General features: G+C 46.7%; 1 protein-coding gene across 1 annotated transcript in view; it reads right to left on the bottom strand.

Annotated features, from left to right (window-relative positions):
- The window catches only part of LOC122542234 (cytohesin-3-like), a 71578-nt gene extending 59749 nt beyond the window's left edge, over positions 1–11829 (bottom strand). Inside the window, exon 1 of the mRNA XM_043679754.2 lies at positions 11686–11829. Coding sequence (XP_043535689.2) covers positions 11686–11704 — 19 coding nt within the window. The 5' untranslated portion in view covers positions 11705–11829. The remainder of the gene's footprint in view (positions 1–11685) is intronic.
- Between the last annotated feature and the right edge of the window lie 6025 nt (positions 11830–17854).

Genomic DNA, 17854 nt, shown 5'->3' with positions numbered 1-17854 from the left:
TGAACTATTTTTTGAATCACTGTATTTATATGGCGAGTACAATTCAGTTTCTGGTCAATGGTAGCTCCAGAATGTTGATAGTGGGCAATTCATGGCTGGTAATATCATTTATATACTGCTCACAGGATCCCAATGAAAAGCAACAGTTCCGGCTGGTTATTCCCTTTGCTAATCCAGTGGTGGTCGGGACATTTTTGTAGGGCGGGATCAATTAACTCAGAAAAGTATTGCAATTCTTATTTCTGGTGTCCCTGTTTATAGGAAGGCTATTGTTAGGGTTCAGAAAATATTTACCAGGATGTTGCGGGAATGGAGAATTTGAGTTACAAGAACAGGCTGGATGGGCTGGGACATTTTTCACTGGAGCGTAGGAGGTTGAGGGGTGACCTTACAGAGGTTTATAAAATCATGAGGGGGATAGATAAGGTAAATGGCAGGTGGCTTTCCCCTAGGGTGGGGGATTTCAAGACCAGGGGGCATATTTTTAGGGTGAGAGGAGAGAGATTTAAAAGAGACATGAGGGGCAACGTTTTTGCACAGAGAGTGGTTTGTGTGTGGAATGAACTTCCTGAGGAAGTGATGGATGCGGATACAGTTACAATGTTTAAAAGGCATTTGGATAAGTATGTGAATAAGCAAGGTTTGGAGGGATATGTCATGTGCAGGCAGGTGGCACGAGTTTAGTTTGGGAACATGGTCAGCATGGATTGGTTGGGTCTGTTTCCATGCTGGATGACTCTATGATCGGCAGATTCACTCTTAAGTGTGCTGTAGGCGCAGTTCTAACATGAAATGCACTCCAGCTACTTGTTTATAACATTGGTTAACTGTGTAAACATATAAGCTAAGGAAGAGGAGCAGCGAATTCACTTGTGAGTGTGACTGTGTGCATCGGACTGTTTCATTTGTTTTTCAGATGTGGGTGTCAATTTCAAGACGAGTATTGTAGCCCACCCTGACTTGGCCTTCGATTGAATGGCACGCTAGGGCATTTCAGAGGGTGGGTTCAGAGTCAGCCACATTGCTGTGGGTCTGGAGTTACATGTAATCCAGACCAGATAAGGATAGCAGATTCCCTTCCCTTAAAGAGCATTAGTGAGCCAGATTGGTTTTGATAACAATTGATGATAGTTTTGTTTTTGCAATTACTGAGACTAACTTTCAATTCTGAGCATTTTCTCAAAGATCTCTTTTTACTTGTCGAATGTAGAGTCTGTCAGTTACCACAATGAGATCTGAGCTGAAAATGTGTTGCTGGAAAGGCGCAGCAGGTCAGGCAGCATCCAGGGAACAGGAGAATCGATGTTTCGGGCGTAAGCCCTTCTTCAGGAAGGGCTTACGCCCGAAACGTCGATTCTCCTGTTCCCTGGATGCTGCCTGACCTGCTGCGCTTTTCCAGCAACACATTTTCAGCTCTGATCTCCAGCATCTGCAGACCTCACTTTCTCCACAATGAGATCTGAGCTAAACTTCCCAAAGCATTCACTGGGACCCCTGGGCAATGACACCAGACCATCATTTGACCTCGAGGTTAAAGCATTTAGATAGACAGACACATGAACATAACTCAATTGGTTCATGTGACTACAGACCTACAGCAATGTGGTTGCCTCTTAACTCCCCTCTGGGCAATTAGGGATGGACAATAAATGCTGGCCTAGCCAGCAATGCCCTCATCCCATGAATGAATAAATAAAATAAAAACAGCCAGACAATAGAGGGATGCAGACCATTTTCAGGCAGATACAATGGCATCATAAAGAACAAAGAACAAAGAAAATTTACAGCCCAGGAACAGGCCCTTCAGCCCCCCAAGCCTGAGCCGATCCAAATCCACTGTCTAAACCTTTCGCCCAATTCCTAAGCATCTGTATCCCTCTGCTCCCCACCTACTCATGCATCTGTCCAGACGCACCTTAAATGAATCTACCGTGCCTGCCTCTGCTACCTCTGCTGGTAAAGCATTCCAGGCACCTACCACTCTCTGTGCACATGTATCCCCCTTAAACTTTTCAAGTCTCACCTTAAATATGTGACATCTCATTATCGAATCCCTCACCCTGTGAAAAAGCTTATTTTTATCTACCCTGTCCATACCCTTCATGATTTCGTAGACCTTAATCAGGTCCCCCCTCAATCTCCTTTTTTCTAATGAACACAATCCTAACCTACTCAACCTCTCTTCATAGCTAGCACCTTCCATACCAGGGAACATCCTTGTAAACCTTCTCTGCACCCTCTCCAAAGCATCCACAACCTTTTGGTAATGTGGCAACCAGAACTGTACACTGTATTCTAAATGCGGCCGAACCAAAGTCTTGTACAATTTTAACATGATCTGCCAGCTCTTATACTCAATACCCCGTCCGATGAAGGCAAGCATACCATATGCCTTCTTAACCACTCTATCCACCTGTGCAGCAACCTTCAGGGTACAATGCACCTGAACTCCCAGATCGCTCTGCTCATCAACTTTTCCCAAGGCTCTTCCTTTTACAATATAGTTCACTCTAGAATTAGACTTTCGAAAATGCATTATCTCACATTTGCCTGTATTGAACTCCATCTGCCACTCCTCTGCCCAACTCTCCAGTCTATCCATATTCTCCTGTATTCTTTGTCATTCTCCTATGCTTTCTGTTACTCCACCAATCTTTGTGTCATCTGCAAACTTACTGACCAGACCAACAATGCCCTCTTCTGGATCATTTATGTCAATCACAAACAACAGTGGCCCCAATACTGACCCCTGTGGAACACCACTGGTCACCTTTCTCCATTTCGAGAAAGTAAATCATGTTCAACACAGTCAGAGTGAGCCAAAGGGCCTGTTCCTGCACTGTTCTATGTTCTATGATCAGTGCACTGCTGAAAAACACAATGGCGGAAGCGCTGAAATTCTTGTTGTTCCCTCTCCAGCCCCAACCTTGTTGCCACGTGCAATATTTTCTGAACAGCAACTTTCCAACTTTGCTGTGAACGAGACAGGCACTGATCTGATTCCCCGCTCATGTGATTTCAACATTTTCACTCTGTCAGTCAGCTTTACTCCAAGCTGGAGTCCCAACCGCATTTTCATTGATAAGGCTACAGATCATCTGAGCAAAATCTCTTCTTCAAATGGGTTTTCCAAACATTTTGCATAATGCATACACACTATTATGAAGATGTGCTATCTGAAATCTTAATTTAGTTCACCCACTGAGCACATTTCCCCACTTGGACTTTTTTTGGAAGGAAAATTTTGCAAAGCGAAGGAGGCTGGTTATAATAGTGAAATTATCTGCATTTGCGAAAAACACAGGCTACTCAGTCAGGGTCACTATATCCAAACCAAATTCAGAGAGAGGTCACACGAGTTTTTGAATGTAATGAAATGATTGGATTTAAACACACACCACTCAGAGCGAAAACTTACCTGAAATAACGATATTCACCCTTTCTCTCTCTTTCTCTGAAATCCCTCTCACCAAAATGCATGAGTTGAATACTCACATGGAATGCCTCAAAACCACAAGCAAAGGGTTAGGGAAAAGTCTGAATAAATTCTACTGTCTCCACTTGAAAAGAACTCAGCTAGCCATATCTGATCCAGGAAGAAATCCCAATGTCAACAGGGTTTCCTTGTGCAAAGTGACTTGCAAAGTATTTGGAACAATTAGAATTTTTATTTCTGAATTCATCCATTAATTGGCCAAAGTCCATTTCAAATAACGCACTGTTTGTATTTGTGTGTGTTTTTTTTTCAAGAACGGTGCTGTTTAAAATTGTAGTTTAAACCTCATGTTAATTGAATCCCGATAGTGTGGAAGCAGACCTACCCTATCCCTGTAACTCTGCATTTCCCATAGTTAACCCACACTGTCTCTACATTCCTGGACACTATGGGCAATTCAGCATAGCCAATCCGCCCTAACCTGCACATCTTTGGACTGGGCAAGGAAACCCACACAGATGCAGGGAGAACGTGCAAATTCCTCACACACAGTCACCCGAGGGGGGAATTGAAACTGGGTCTCTGATGCTGTGAGGCAGCAGTGCTAACCTTAAATGAGTACCTCTTTGCTTGATTAAGTTTATTGTTTACAATTCTTTAGTCATTACTTAAGGGCACGGTCTGACTTGTTTCTGATACTGAGCTACATGAACTCTGATATATATAACTGGCAATATCACCTCCATTTTTAACTTTAAATGTTGTTGTGTTTATTGGAGGAGTGGGACATGAAAAGGAATTGGTTCGTCCCTTCCCATTCAAGTTTAACAATGTAAGTTGTCAAAGAGGGTTCCAGACACAACTGCACTGACCCACTCAACGAATATGACACTATCTATATCAGTATCAATTTCCTCTACATGCTCAGAAACATACATTCTGAAGATGTGACAGATAATGTTTAACAGTTGAATTGTGGTGAGTTGCAAACAAAACAGGAGTGTCAAAGCTCACAGGCGGCACGGTGGCACAGTGGTTAGCACTGCTGCCTCACAGTGCCAGAAACCCGGGTTCAATTCCCGCCTCAGGCGACTGACTGTCTGGAGTTTGCACATTCTCCCCGTGTCTGCGTGGGTTTCCTCCGGGTGCTCTGGTTTCCTCCCACAGTCCAAAAATGTGCAGGTCAGGTGAATTGGCCATGCTAAATTGCCCGTAGTGTTTGGTGCAGGGGTAAGTGTAGGGGTCTGGGTGGGTTGCGCTTCGGCAGGTCGGTGTGGACTTGTTGGGCCGAAGGGCCTGTTTCCACACTGTAAAGTAATCTATTAATCTAATCTATGATCTATTAAAAGAATGTGGATGCTTCAGATCATAGAATCCCTACAAGTGTGGAAGCAGGCCATTCAGCCCATTGATTCTACACTGACCCTCCACAGAGCATCCTATCCAATCCCTGTAACCCTGCATTTCCATGGCTAGCATCTAACCTACACATCTCTGCACACTATGGGCAATGTAACATGGCCAATCCACCCTAACCCGCATATCTTTAAACTGTGGAAGGAAACCGGAGCACCCGAAGGAAACCCACGCAGACACGGGGAGAATGTGCAAACTCCACTCAGACAGTCACCCGAGGATAGAATCGAACCCAGGTCCCTGCTACTGTGAGGTGACACTGAGTGATGGTGACACCTATTGCTATGCATTGCTATGGTCCCAGCCGAAGTTATCACTGGGCATTTCAGATTCCTGACTGAAATCTGGCTTGATAGATCTAATGCTGTTTCATTTTTATTTAACGCATTGGCCTTTTTCTGAAATGCCAGTGTACAATGCTGCAGATTCGGTGTTTGCAGTAAAATAAAAGTAACCAGAATAAAATAAACCAAACGACCAGGTTTATATTTAGCACGGTTTGAAAGATTTTGAAACACATGGTAGAACAAAATCCCTTCTATCTCAACACCATTATTTTAAGGTACTGAAGTACCACAGTTCACTTGTCTATCATCTCTAAACATTTGACTTACCTGTTACTTTCAATTCCCAATCTTGATAACATTTTACATTATTATTTATACAATTGAGATTAAATTTTCTTAGCTTAAAATAATCCTCTTCAGGATTCTAACCAAACACTGCTGATCTGGAATTTTAAAACCTAAATCCCAAAGTGACCCCATTTAGGGGGTGGCACGGTGGCTAAGTGGTTAGCTCTGCTGCCTCACAGCACCAGGATCCCAGGTTCTATTCCAACCTCAGGTGACTGTCTGTGTGGAGTTTGCACATTTTCCCCGTGTCTATGTGGGTTTCCTCCGGGTGCTCTGGTTTCCTCCCACAATCCAAAGATGCACAGGGCAGGTGAATTGGCCATTCTAAATTGCCCATAGTGTTAGGTACATTAGTCAGAGGGAAATGGATCTGGGTGGGTTACTCTTTGGAGGGTCAGTGTGGACTGGTTGGGCCAAAGGCCTGTTTCCACACTGTAGAGAATCTAATCTCATCTAACTGTGCTAAATATTGCCTTGAGAAACAGTTCTTACATCTGGTACCTGCCAATTCTTCTGTGATTATTCCAAAATCTTTTTAATCTATATGATTTAAAATCCATTCTTGATGCTTCCAAACCAAAAGCCAGCTAATATTATTCAATATAAATAAATTCTTACTCCAGGAGGGCACTGACCAGTTTCTCTCTGACACATTCTGATTTGAAGTCATGCCTCTAGAAATACTGACAAATTAATTATTACCCTTTCATACACAGACACCCAAACCACATGCCACTACTACAAAATCCAAATTTTAAAATACATAGAATATAGAAAATTACAGCGCAGTACAGGCCCTCTGGCCCTCGATGTTGCGCCGACCTGAAAGTATAGAATCCCTACAGTGCAGAAAGAGGCCATTTGGCCCATTGAGTCTGCACCAATCCTCCTTAGAACATCTCAACTAGATCCAGCCCCCACCCAATCCTGTAATCCCTCATTTTTCATGGCTAAACCACTCACCTGCACATCTCTAGACACAATGGGGCAATTTACCATGGCCAATCCATCTAACCTGCACACAGAGTCGTAGAGTAAAACAGACTGGATATAGACCTTTCGGTCCAACTCGTCCATGCCAATCAGACATCCTAAACTGATCCAGACCCATTTGCTGGCATTTGGCCCATATCACTCTAAACCCTTTTTAATCATGTATCCTTCCAGATGGCGTTTAAATGTTGGAATTGTACCAGGCTCCACCTCTTCCTCTGTCAGGTTGTTCCAAACACGAACCACCCTCTGTGTGAAAATGTTGCCCCTCAGGTAATTTTAAAATCTTTCCCCTCTCACTTTAAACCTATAGTTTTGGACTCCCCTGTCCTGGGAAAATGATCTTCGCTATTCACCCCATCCATGCCCCTCATGGTTTTATAAACCACTATAATGTCACACCTCAGCCTCCGATCCTCCAGGGAAAACAGCCCCAGGTCATTGCATGGACTGGACTTTTGTGGCTGGGGCTTCTCAACACTCGTCAGCCGTCAGGCTGCTACATGACCATCTTAATGTAGTACTGAGGGAGTGCCACACTATTGGAGGGCCAGTACTGAGGGAGTGCCGCCCTGTCGGAGGGTTAGTACTGAGGGAGTGCCACACTGTCAGAGGGTAAGTACTGAGGGAGTGCCGCACTGTCAGAGGGTCAGTCTGAGAGAGTGCAGCACTGTCGGAGGGTCAGTGCTGAGGGAGTACTGCAATGTCAGAGGGTCAGTACTGAGGGAGTGCCACACTGTCAGAGGGTCAGTCATGAGGGAGTGCCGCCCTGTTGGAGGGTAAGTACTGAGGAGGTGCCGCACTGTTGGAGGGTCAGTGGTGAGGGAGTGCCACACTCTCAGAGGGTCAGTGCTGAGGGAGTACCGCAATGTCAGAGGGTCAATACTGAGGGAGTGCCGCACTGTCGGGGGGTCAGTGTTGAGGAAGTGCCGCACTGTCAGAGGGTCAGTGCTGAGGGAGTACCGCACTGTCAGAGAGTCAGTACTGAGAGAGTGCCGCACTGTTGGAGGGTCAGTACTGAGGGAGTGCCGCACTGTCAGAGGGTCAGTGCTGAGGGAGTGCCGCACTGTCAGAGGGTCAGTCCTGAGAGAGTGCCGCACTGTCGGAGGGTCAGTACTGAGGGAGTGCCACACTGTCAGAGGGTCAGTACTGAGAGAGTGCGGCGCTGTCGGAGGGTCAGTACTGAGGGAGTGCCGCACTATCAGAGGGTCAGTACTGAGAGAGTGCCGCGCTGTCAGAGGGTCCGTACTGAGAGAGTGCCGCGCTGTCAGAGGGTCCGTACTGAGGGAGTACCGCACTGTCAGAGGGTCAGTACTGCGAGAGTGCGGCGCTGTCGGAGGGTCAGTACTGAGGGAGTGCCGCACTGTCAGAGAGTCAGTACTGAGAGAGTGCCGCACTGTTGGAGGGTCAGTACTGAGGGAGTGCCGCACTGTCAGAGGGTCAGTGCTGAGGGAGTGCCGCACTGTCAGAGGGTCAGTCCTGAGAGAGTGCCGCACTGTCGGAGGGTCAGTACTGAGGGAGTGCCACACTGTCAGAGGGTCAGTACTGAGAGAGTGCGGCGCTGTCGGAGGGTCAGTACTGAGGGAGTGCCGCACTATCAGAGGGTCAGTACTGAGAGAGTGCCGCGCTGTCAGAGGGTCCGTACTGAGGGAGTACCGCACTGTCAGAGGGTCAGTACTGCGAGAGTGCGGCGCTGTCGGAGGGTCAGTACTGAGGGAGTGCCGCACTGTCAGAGGGTCAGTACTGAGAGAGTGCCGCGCTTTCGAGGTGAAATGTTTCAGGTGAGATACTAAGTCGAAATTCCAGAATCCTGCAGCTACGAGGCTCCAGTAGGAAAGATGGACCTTACTCCAGCAGTGATCCTCTGCCGTGTTGGCTTGCTCTCTGAAAAGGTGTGAACAATAGGAATTGGAACTGGAGCCTCTGACCAGAAACGCAAGTTCCAGAAGAGGTTAAGTAAAAGGGATCAAAGTAACAATCTGATTGAGACCATTGCACTTTGGAAAATTCACCCTACAACTGCCCCTCACATCGAAAATAAAGGGCCTTGTACTTAGAAAGGGCTGAGCTTACTTTCAGCCAGAAGTATTGATGTCAAACTTTATAAAGGGTCTGTTGGGTTATTGGTCTGTGTTGGGACTACTGCACCAAAGGCATTAGATAAATGCAATTTGTTCTGACTGTTATAAGGTGTGGGCAGAGGTGCAAGTGACGGAACAGTGCAGTTCAATTGGAGATGACCGTGAGATCTCAGTCACCTCTCTCTGCGTTTACAAGAATGCAAAACCAACAATGTTACCACAGGCCCTGGCTGTCCCAGCTTACTCATAACTCCGGTCACCATAACAACGAAGCCTGCTGCTCATCAGACGCAATTCATCACACCTAAAGTGATTCTTTTCCTGCCCAGACATCTGTCTAACTCCAAGGTGTGAGGGAAGTATTCGGTCTGTCTCTGCAAGTGACCTTTTTTCACATTCACACCTTGACATGTAACATCAAAGGGCCAGTGAGTGTCACAGTCAATCTCGTCTTATTTTTATTCACTCATGGGATGGGGGCAGGGCTGGCCGTGCCAACATTTATTGCCCATTCCTAATTGTCCAGAGGACAGTTAAAGGACAGTCACACAGCGTCACATGTAGGCCAGACCAGGTAAGGATGGCAGTTTCCTTCCCTAAAGGGCATTAGTGAACAAGATGGACTTTCACAACTATTGACATTGGTTGCCATGAGGCGTACTTTTTAAAAATCAAATTCAAATTCCATCATCGCCCATAGCTGGATTCGAACTCAGAACATTCCTTGTATCTCGGAATCAACCATCCAGTAATAATATCACTGGGCCTTTGCCACTCCATTTTTGGCACCGCATGGATTGTCCACACTCACATGTTCCATGTGGGCTCTCTAGGTGTCAGACACAGGAACCCGGGGAGATTTTCCCTTCCTTAGGAAGCCATAGCCCTATGAAGCAGTGCTCTCACCTCTGGGCCACAAGGTTCGTGCCTCAATTTAAGCCCGAGCTCAGACATTTGAGCATTTTTTTCTCGTACGGAGGTGTAGGGAGTTGGTTCCCCGTGTTTGTGGGGCAACGGTACAGTGGGTTAGAGAAAAGGGAGAGAGGAGAGGGTGTCTAAATCAAAATGGAATTGGAGATGGTAACTGTTAACTTCCTTAGTGACATGGAGGTGCCGGTGTTGGACTGGGGTGGACAAAAATAAAAATCACATAACACCAGGTTATATCGGGGAGAAACTGAGGACTGCAGATGCTGGAGATCAGAGTCAAGAGTGTGGCGCTGGAAAAGCACAGCAGGTCAGGCAGCATCCGAGCAGCAGGAGAGTCAACGTTTCAGGCATAAGCCCTTCATCAGGAATGTTGTTATAGTCCAACAGGTTTAGTTGGAAGTACAAGCTTTCAAAGCTACCTGACGAAGGAGCAGTGTTCCAAAAGCTTCTATTTCCAAATAAACCTGTCAGTCTATAACCTGGTGTTGTGTGATTTAAGCCTCCTCTCTTTGCTCAAACTCTCAGTTCTGACTCAGAGGTTTGCTGGCACAGTCTCGATCTTGGGCACCTCATCAGAGCTAACCGTCTCAGTGCTGTACTGAGGGAGGGCTGCACTGTCAGAGGTGCAGTGGGGTATTAAAGCAGGAACCTACCTGCTGTCTCTGGTGGATATAAAGGATCCTGAGCTGATTGTTAAAGAAGAGAGTTCCCTCCCTTTGGTCTGTCCATTAACTAAATCTGCTTAAGAGAGGAGTTGATTATCTCCCTCTTTGTACAATATCAACCTAGACCCATTTTCTCATTAGAGGGATGACTGGTGGTGAGTTTAACCTGAGGGTCACAACACCTTGGGCAAGGAGACAGGGTTGAGAAGACAGGACCTTCATGGTGACCTTAGCCAGAGCGGGAATCGAGCCCACACTATTGGTGTCACACTGCATCACAAACCTGTTCAACTGAGCTGACTGACTCCTGTAGCTATGAAAACATGCACTATGTGCAAGCTGGTGTGGTGGCTGAGTGATCAGCACTGTGTGTCTCACAGTGCCAGTGACCCTGGTTCAATTCTGCCCTCAAGCAACTGTCTGTGTGGAGTTTGTACATTCTCCCTGTGTCTGCATGGGTTTTCTCCCACGGTCAAAAGATATGTAGGTTGGGTGGACTGGCCATGCTAAATTGCTCCATAGTGTCCAGGGATGTGCAGGTTGGGTGGATTAGCCATAGGAAATGCAGGGCTAGAGAGTAGGGAGCTGGATCTGAATGGGGTGCTCTTCGGAGGGCTTGGTGCAGACCGATGGGCTGAAAAGCCTCTTTCTGCATTGAAAGGATTCCATGGTTGCTGTGCATCGTAGAATAGTCCAACAGGTTTAATTGGAAGCACACTAGCTTTCGGAGCGACGCTCCTTCATCAGGTAATAGTCATCACCTGATGAAGGAGCATCGCTCCGAAAGCTAGTGTGCCTCCAATTAAACCTGTTGGACTATAACCTGGTGTTGTGTGATTTTTAACTTTGTACACCCCAGTCCAACACCGGCATCTCCAAATCATCTTAGAATATTATGCTTCAAGAGAGCTTTGACCGGTCATGATGATCTCTGAATAACTGAATATTTTTTTTCCTAATATTTCATTCCCTTCACCAAACTGAGCAGCTGTCTGATCGGGTCAATCCTTGGGAAAACGAGCCAAACTTCCCTCAGTTTGTCCAATATCTGGCTCCCTGACCTATATGTCCATCTGCAGGAGACCCTCGTGCTTGCTACATCTCTTCTTAGGAACTCACACAACACCAAAACCCACAGAGTTGAAGGCAGACCAGCAGCAGCCAGGAGGTCACAACAGTTTCAGAATACTCCCTTTACAAAGAACTCACTTGCTCCATCCAATGGTATCCTGGCACAGAGTGCACCCCCTTCCCCAACCCCACCCACCCACATCTATCCAGTGCCTCAAAACCCACTGCCATCCTTTCACTCCAATCGTTGACAGCCATTCAACCTTGTGATGCGTCACACTCGATGTCTGAGCCCTTCAGCCAGGAGGGAGAATGGTCAGGAGTGGCTGTTGGTCTAAGGGAGGGCACTGCAATTGGGATCTTCCTGTGCCGCTGGTCTCACCTCTGCAACCACGAACCAACCCGACCAGCAGCAGTCAGTAGACGGAGGGGGGAAAAAAAAGTAACTTTTTACCTACCCTCTTGGTTATCCTCCATGGCTAGTTCGGATTCTCTGTGAAACTCTTCACCTCTCAGTTCAGTGCTAATGAGTAACAAGACAATCAGAATAGGTGGGGACTGGCCCTGAATGATTGGAGCCCCTGATGAGAGAAATGGGTTTCAGTATCTCCAGTCTTGCATTCGAATGTGCACTGACCCTCAGCTCTCTGATCACAATCACTTCCTCCTGAGCTGTTAAGGCGCAAGGCACTTTTGTTTGCAACGATTACCATAAACCTTTGAATGGAGCTAATTGTGGACTGCAGAAACGACAGCACTGTGGCTAGGGACTTTACAGAGAGAAGTCAGGCTGGCTCAGAGCACGGTCGGGTGCAATTTAACTCCAAGTGTAGAGAGGGGAGTTCAGCAGAACGGGTATAGGGTTGCAGGAGTTTAACTCCAAGGGTTGGGCTGGAGACAGTGGGGCTTGCTCAGCACGGAGCAAAGGAGATTGAGGGGAAAATTTGATTGGGGCGTATGAGATTGAGACAGGTTTAGACAAGCAAGTTTTGAGAAGATTTGTAGCTCAGGTTGAGGTTCTGGATGTAGGTTTGCTTGCTGAGCTGGAAGGTTCATTTCCAGACGTTTCGTTACCTAGTAGGTAACATCTTTAGTGGGGCTCCGAGCAAAGGTTTAGACAAGGTAGGACAAGTAGAGCTGTCCTCATGGTCTGTGAGGATCGTTCGTTCACCCGGTGAACACTGGAGGTTGGGTCGTTAAATACTGGCACGCTGAGCTAAGACTCCCACAGTGCAGGTTAGGAGTAGCCATGCTAAATTGCCCATAGTATCTACGGGTGTGTAGGTTAGCTGAATTAGCCATGGGAAATGCAGGGTTACCAGGATAGGACAGGGGAGTGGGTCTGGGTGGGATGTTCTTCAGAGGGTCAATGTGGATTCAATGGGCCAAATGGCCTGCTTCCGCACTGTGGGGCTTTTACAATTCTCTGGGAAGGGTGTCCTGGGATACAGATGACATCACACAAGTTCACAATTGGATCTGCCATATTTTATTGACAGCGGAACAGATTCAAGAAGCTGAATGGCCTACTGCTCCTGTTTCTTATATTCCCATGACTGTAGAAAGATTAGGAGAAAGTGGGGACTGCAGATGCTGGGGATCAGAGCTTAAAAATGTGTTGCTGGAAAAGCGCAGCAGGTCAGGCAGCATCAAAGGAGAAGGAGAAGGAGAATCGACGTTTCGGGCATAAGCCCTTCTTCAGGATTGAGGAGGGTGTGCCAAGCAGGCTAAGATAAAAGGTAGGGAGGAGGGACTTGGGGGAGGGGCGTTGGGAATACGATAGGTGGAAGGAGGTTAAGGTGAGGGTGATAGGCTGGAGTGTGGGTGGGGGCGGAGAGATCGGGAAGAAGATTGCAGGTCAAGAGGATGGTGCTGAGTCCGAGGGTTGGGACTGAGAAAAGGTGGGGGGAGGGGAAATGAGGAAGCTAGAGAAATCTGTATTCATCCCTTGTGGTGGGAGGGTTCCTAGGCGGAAGATGAGTCACTCTTCCTCCAGGTGTTGTGTTGCCATGGTCTGGTGATGAAGGAGGCCAAGGACCTGCATGTCCTTGGCGGAGTGGGAGGGGGAGTTAAAGTGTTCAGCCATGGGGTGGTTGAGTTGGTTGGTCCCGGTGTCCCAGAGGTGTTCTCTGAAACGTTCCGCAAGTAGCCGGCCTGTCTCCCCAATGTAGAAAGATTAGGCAAAGCGGCACTGAGCTGAATTTTGAATTGAAAAGTAGGCTCACGGGGCGAATGTCCTCCTTCCATCCTGTATTATTCTGGGGTGTGAACTATCCTCAGTCCCAGGCATCTCCAAGAGAGGAATGTGCTCATTTTCAGGCATGGAGTTAAAGAGGCAACCCTGCCCTTTCCTGGGAATGTTCCTAACAAGGTGCATGGGTCTCGACCCTGGGCAGACCATAAAATAAACAGCAACACACAAAAGCAAAGCCTGAAAGTGGACGGGGTAATGCTCAATGTGTCAAACGTGAGAGCAAGAACCGAAAGGCGTGTCTGGCGTGGTGTAAATGGCAGGGTTCCAAATGGGCACCATCTTTCTTTTTCTTTTAACTTTATTTCTTCATTTCATCCCATTGAATCCACATTGACCCTCTGAAGAGCATCTGGCGAAGACCCACTCCCCTGTCCTATCCTGTAACCCTACATTTTCCATGGCTAATTCAGCTAACCTACGTATCCACGGACACTATAGGGCAATTTAGCATGGCCATTCCACCTTAACCTCCCACTTGCACAGTGGGAGTCTGAACTCAAGCCTGCCAGTATTTAATGACCCAACATCCTGTGTTCACCAGGTGAAAGAACTGTAATGCAGAACTTTCAGAATTTTCCTTTATTTCAATACTTTTGCAACTAATCTATTTTAGTAACTAAGATTTGTAAGTAGGTACTTTCTACATAAGATAGTGCCATGTGTTGTGGCATTGTACACATTTCACTGCACTCCTGCACTTGAGTACGCATGACAATGAAACCTAATTCTAAATTCTGAAGCAGAGGAAATGAGAGAGACAGAAAAATGAGAGACAAATAGGACAGCAACAAAGAGAAAAAAGATGAAATAAAATGGGGGGGCGGGGTTAGGATCTAAAATTGTTGAATACAGTGTTGAGTCTAAGAGGCTATAGTGAAAGGTGAGTTTTTAGCATCAGCGATATCTTAATGTAGACCTCTGTGACATCCTCTTGACTCTCACCTCTGTGGCTTCAGAGCGATCTAATTGGTGACTATCCCTCAGTCTTTAGTGAGCCTGCAGTAAAAGTCAGGCATGGGTGTCCATCTCTCCCAATTAATGCCAAGTCAGGGAAGAGACAAATCTATTCAAAGGAGCTTTGTCAATCAGAATCATCTCTTGAATCAGTCCGCTGCTGACACCAAGTTTCTTTAAATCCTGGTCATAGATTCAGAGAGTCATAGCGATGTACAGCACAGAAACAGACCCTTCGGTCCAACCCGTCCATGCTGACCAGATATCCCAACCCAATCTAGTCCCACCTGCCAGCACCTGGACCATATCCCTCCAAACCCTTCCTATTCATATACCCATCCAAATGCCTCTTAAATGTTGCAACTGTACCAGCCTCCACCACTTCTTCTAGCAGCTCATTCCATACACGTACCACCCTCTGTGTGAAAAAGTTGCCCCTTAGGTCACTTTTGTATTTTTCCCCTCTCACCCTAAACCTATGCCCTCTAGTTCCAGACTCCCCCATCCCAGGGAAAAGACTTTGCCTATTTACCCTGGCTATGCCCCTCATAATTTTGCAAACCTCTATAAGGTCACCCCTCAGCCTCCGACGCTCCAGGGAAAACAACCCCTCCCTATAGCTCAGATCCTCCAACCCTGTAAATTTACATCCTTGTCAACCTTTTCTGAACCCTTTTAAGTTTCACCACATCTTTCCAATAGGAAAGAGACCAGAATTGCATGCAATATTCCAGCAGTGGCCTAACCAATGTCCTATACAACCGCAACATGACTTCCCAACTCTGGTTGTTGTATGAGATAATAGTTTTGGTAGAATTCATGTTGAAACTCCATTCACTTCACCCAACCTGAGAAGACCATAATCCAATCATCAGATATAGGAGCAGTATTAGGCCATTCAGCCCATTGAGTCTGTTCCACCATTTGATCATGCTTTCTCAAAACCCATTCTCCTGCCTTCTCCCCATAACATTGATCCCCTTATTAATCAAGAATCTTTCTTTGTCTTAAATACACTCAATGCCTTGGCCACCACAGCCTTTTGTGGCAATGCTTTCCACAGATTCACCACCCTCTGGTTGAAGAAATTCCTCCTCACCTCATTCTAAAGGGTCATTCCCTTCACTCTGAGACTGTGCCCTTGGGTCCTCGTCTCTCCCACGAGTGGAAACATCTTCTCCACGTTCTCTCTGTCCAGGCCTCTCAGTATTCTGTAAGTTCCAATCAAATGCCACCCACCACCTCCACCCTTCTAAACTCCATCGAGTACAGACCCCTAGTCTTCACTTGCTCTTGCCCCTTGAAGGTGTTGCACAGGCTTTGCTGAAGAAAGTCTTCCACTTGCGTCTTGAACCTGTCAAATGTAACATACCTTGCTCCTGATAGTTCAAGCTATGTCTAATTGTACCTATAGGAGAGCTTGCGTTACAGTGGTAGTGCCTCTACCTATAGATCAGGAGGAAGTGTGGACTGCAGATGCTGGAGACCAGAGTTGAAAAATGTGATGCATCTGAGGAGCAGGAGAATCGACGTTTCGGGCATAAGCCTGAAGAAGGGCTTATGCCTGAAACGTCGATTCTCCTGCTCCTCAGATGCTGCCTGGCCTGCTGTGTTTTTCCAGCATCTAGATCAGGAGACCTGGTTCAAGTCCCACTTGCTCCACAACTGTAATAACATCTCTGAACACCTTGGTTAGGAAAATATGTGAACTTTGCCTACTTATTTAATACTGGTGCCTCTTCTGGTCAGGACTATCTGATGGTCTATCCTCTGTCACTGATAATTAGACCCAATATACAATGGCCCAGTATACAAACCATCCCTACCACAAGCCACCAGTGGCTGGTAGCCAGAAGCTGAGCAATGGTGTGGATTCAAGTTCCATTCAACCCTGAAGAAAAGAGCTGAATGTGTTATCACTTTGAGAACATTGTTGCCTTAAGAAGACACAGATAGTCAGCTGGAGTTGTGGGAGCAATAGCAGAGCCAACACAGCACTCCAGTGCACCGGGAGCATTGTGCACAGTTTTGGTCTCCCATTGAGGAACAATGTAGTGGCATTGGAGATAGTTCAGGGATTGATCCCAGAGATGAGGGGTTTGTCGTATGAAGAGAGATTGAACAGTTTAGGCCCATACTCTCTGGAATTTGGAAGAATGAGGGGAGATCAAATTGAGGTTTTCAAGATGATGAAAGGTGTGGATAAAATAGACCTGGAATGGATGCTTCCCCTTATGGGGCATTCTAAGAGGAGAGGACATAGTCTTAGGATAAGGAGTAATGAATTTAAAACAGAGTTGAGGAGAAACTACTTCTCCCAAAGGGTTTTGTATCTATGGAAGTCACGACCCCAAAGTGTGGTGGATGCTGGAACAGTGAGTAAATTTTAAGGAGGAGTTAGACAGATTTTGAATTGGTAATAGGTTTGAAGGGTTATCAGGAGAAGGCAGGAAAATGGGGGTGAGGAGCAGATCAGCCATGATCGAATGGTCTCGATGGGCCGAATGGCCTAATTCTGCTCCTATAACGTATTAGAAGGAGAGTTCCACTTCAGGACACTGTGAGGAAGCAAATGCCTTTGAGATGCAGTCTGTGTAGAGAGTGACAGAAGGCTCTTGGTTTAAAGACAGAGGTCACTGAGAGAAGCAGGGAAGAAGTTTACAAAAATAATATGAAGACCACGCCGGAAGGAAAATGTAAGTTCTCAGAACAAACTGCCATTGCAAATAGACTCCACAAGGCAGAGCTGCAAGGGACAAAGTCAAACCCAGAGAAATAGCTTAGACAGGGGCTGCAGTATTGGAGAGGTCACTGACTTTATTTAAGGGCACCAAAAGGGAAACATTTGAAGAGTTGATGGAAGGGACTAACAGAAGAAGAAAGATCGAACATGCAGAGGATAGGGACACTCAGGATTTAAACAATTTTGGCAGGATGACTTATGAAGGATGCAGCCAAGTAATTTTATTTTACAAATTGTGCAGGAGAATGTGTTGCGTATGTTCAGTCTAAAAGGGAGAAGTGGGATAACTTCTAACTTGGCTGAAACGGTTGGGAAAAATCCTCCAAGGTAGAACTGACACTTTTTGCCTTTTAAAAAGTGCAGGAACACGTCTACACACACCCCTCCCCAACCACATTCTCCCCCATATGCCCCCCACAAACCCTCTCCCTCCACAGCCCCTGTCCTTATACCCCTCTCTGCCTATACACCCCCATCCCCCCCCCACTATCCCTCCATACTCCCTCCATACACCCCCTTTCCCCACACTCCCTCCCCTTACATCCCTTCTCCCTACATACCTCACTAACCCACACACCACCTCCCCCACCCAGACCACCTCCCTCACCCCTCCCCCACACACTAACCCTCCACCCACAGCCCCCTCCCCCACACACTCCCCTCCACTCACACCCCC

The sequence above is a fragment of the Chiloscyllium plagiosum genome, unplaced genomic scaffold (assembly GCF_037043375.1).
Source record: "Chiloscyllium plagiosum isolate Xiang-an unplaced genomic scaffold, Cpla_swu_hap1 HiC_scaffold_33, whole genome shotgun sequence".
In the NCBI taxonomy this organism is placed as follows: Eukaryota; Metazoa; Chordata; class Chondrichthyes; order Orectolobiformes; family Hemiscylliidae; genus Chiloscyllium; species Chiloscyllium plagiosum.
The sequence above is the reverse complement of the archived record's forward strand: the minus strand, read 5'-3'. Positions and strand labels throughout refer to the sequence as shown.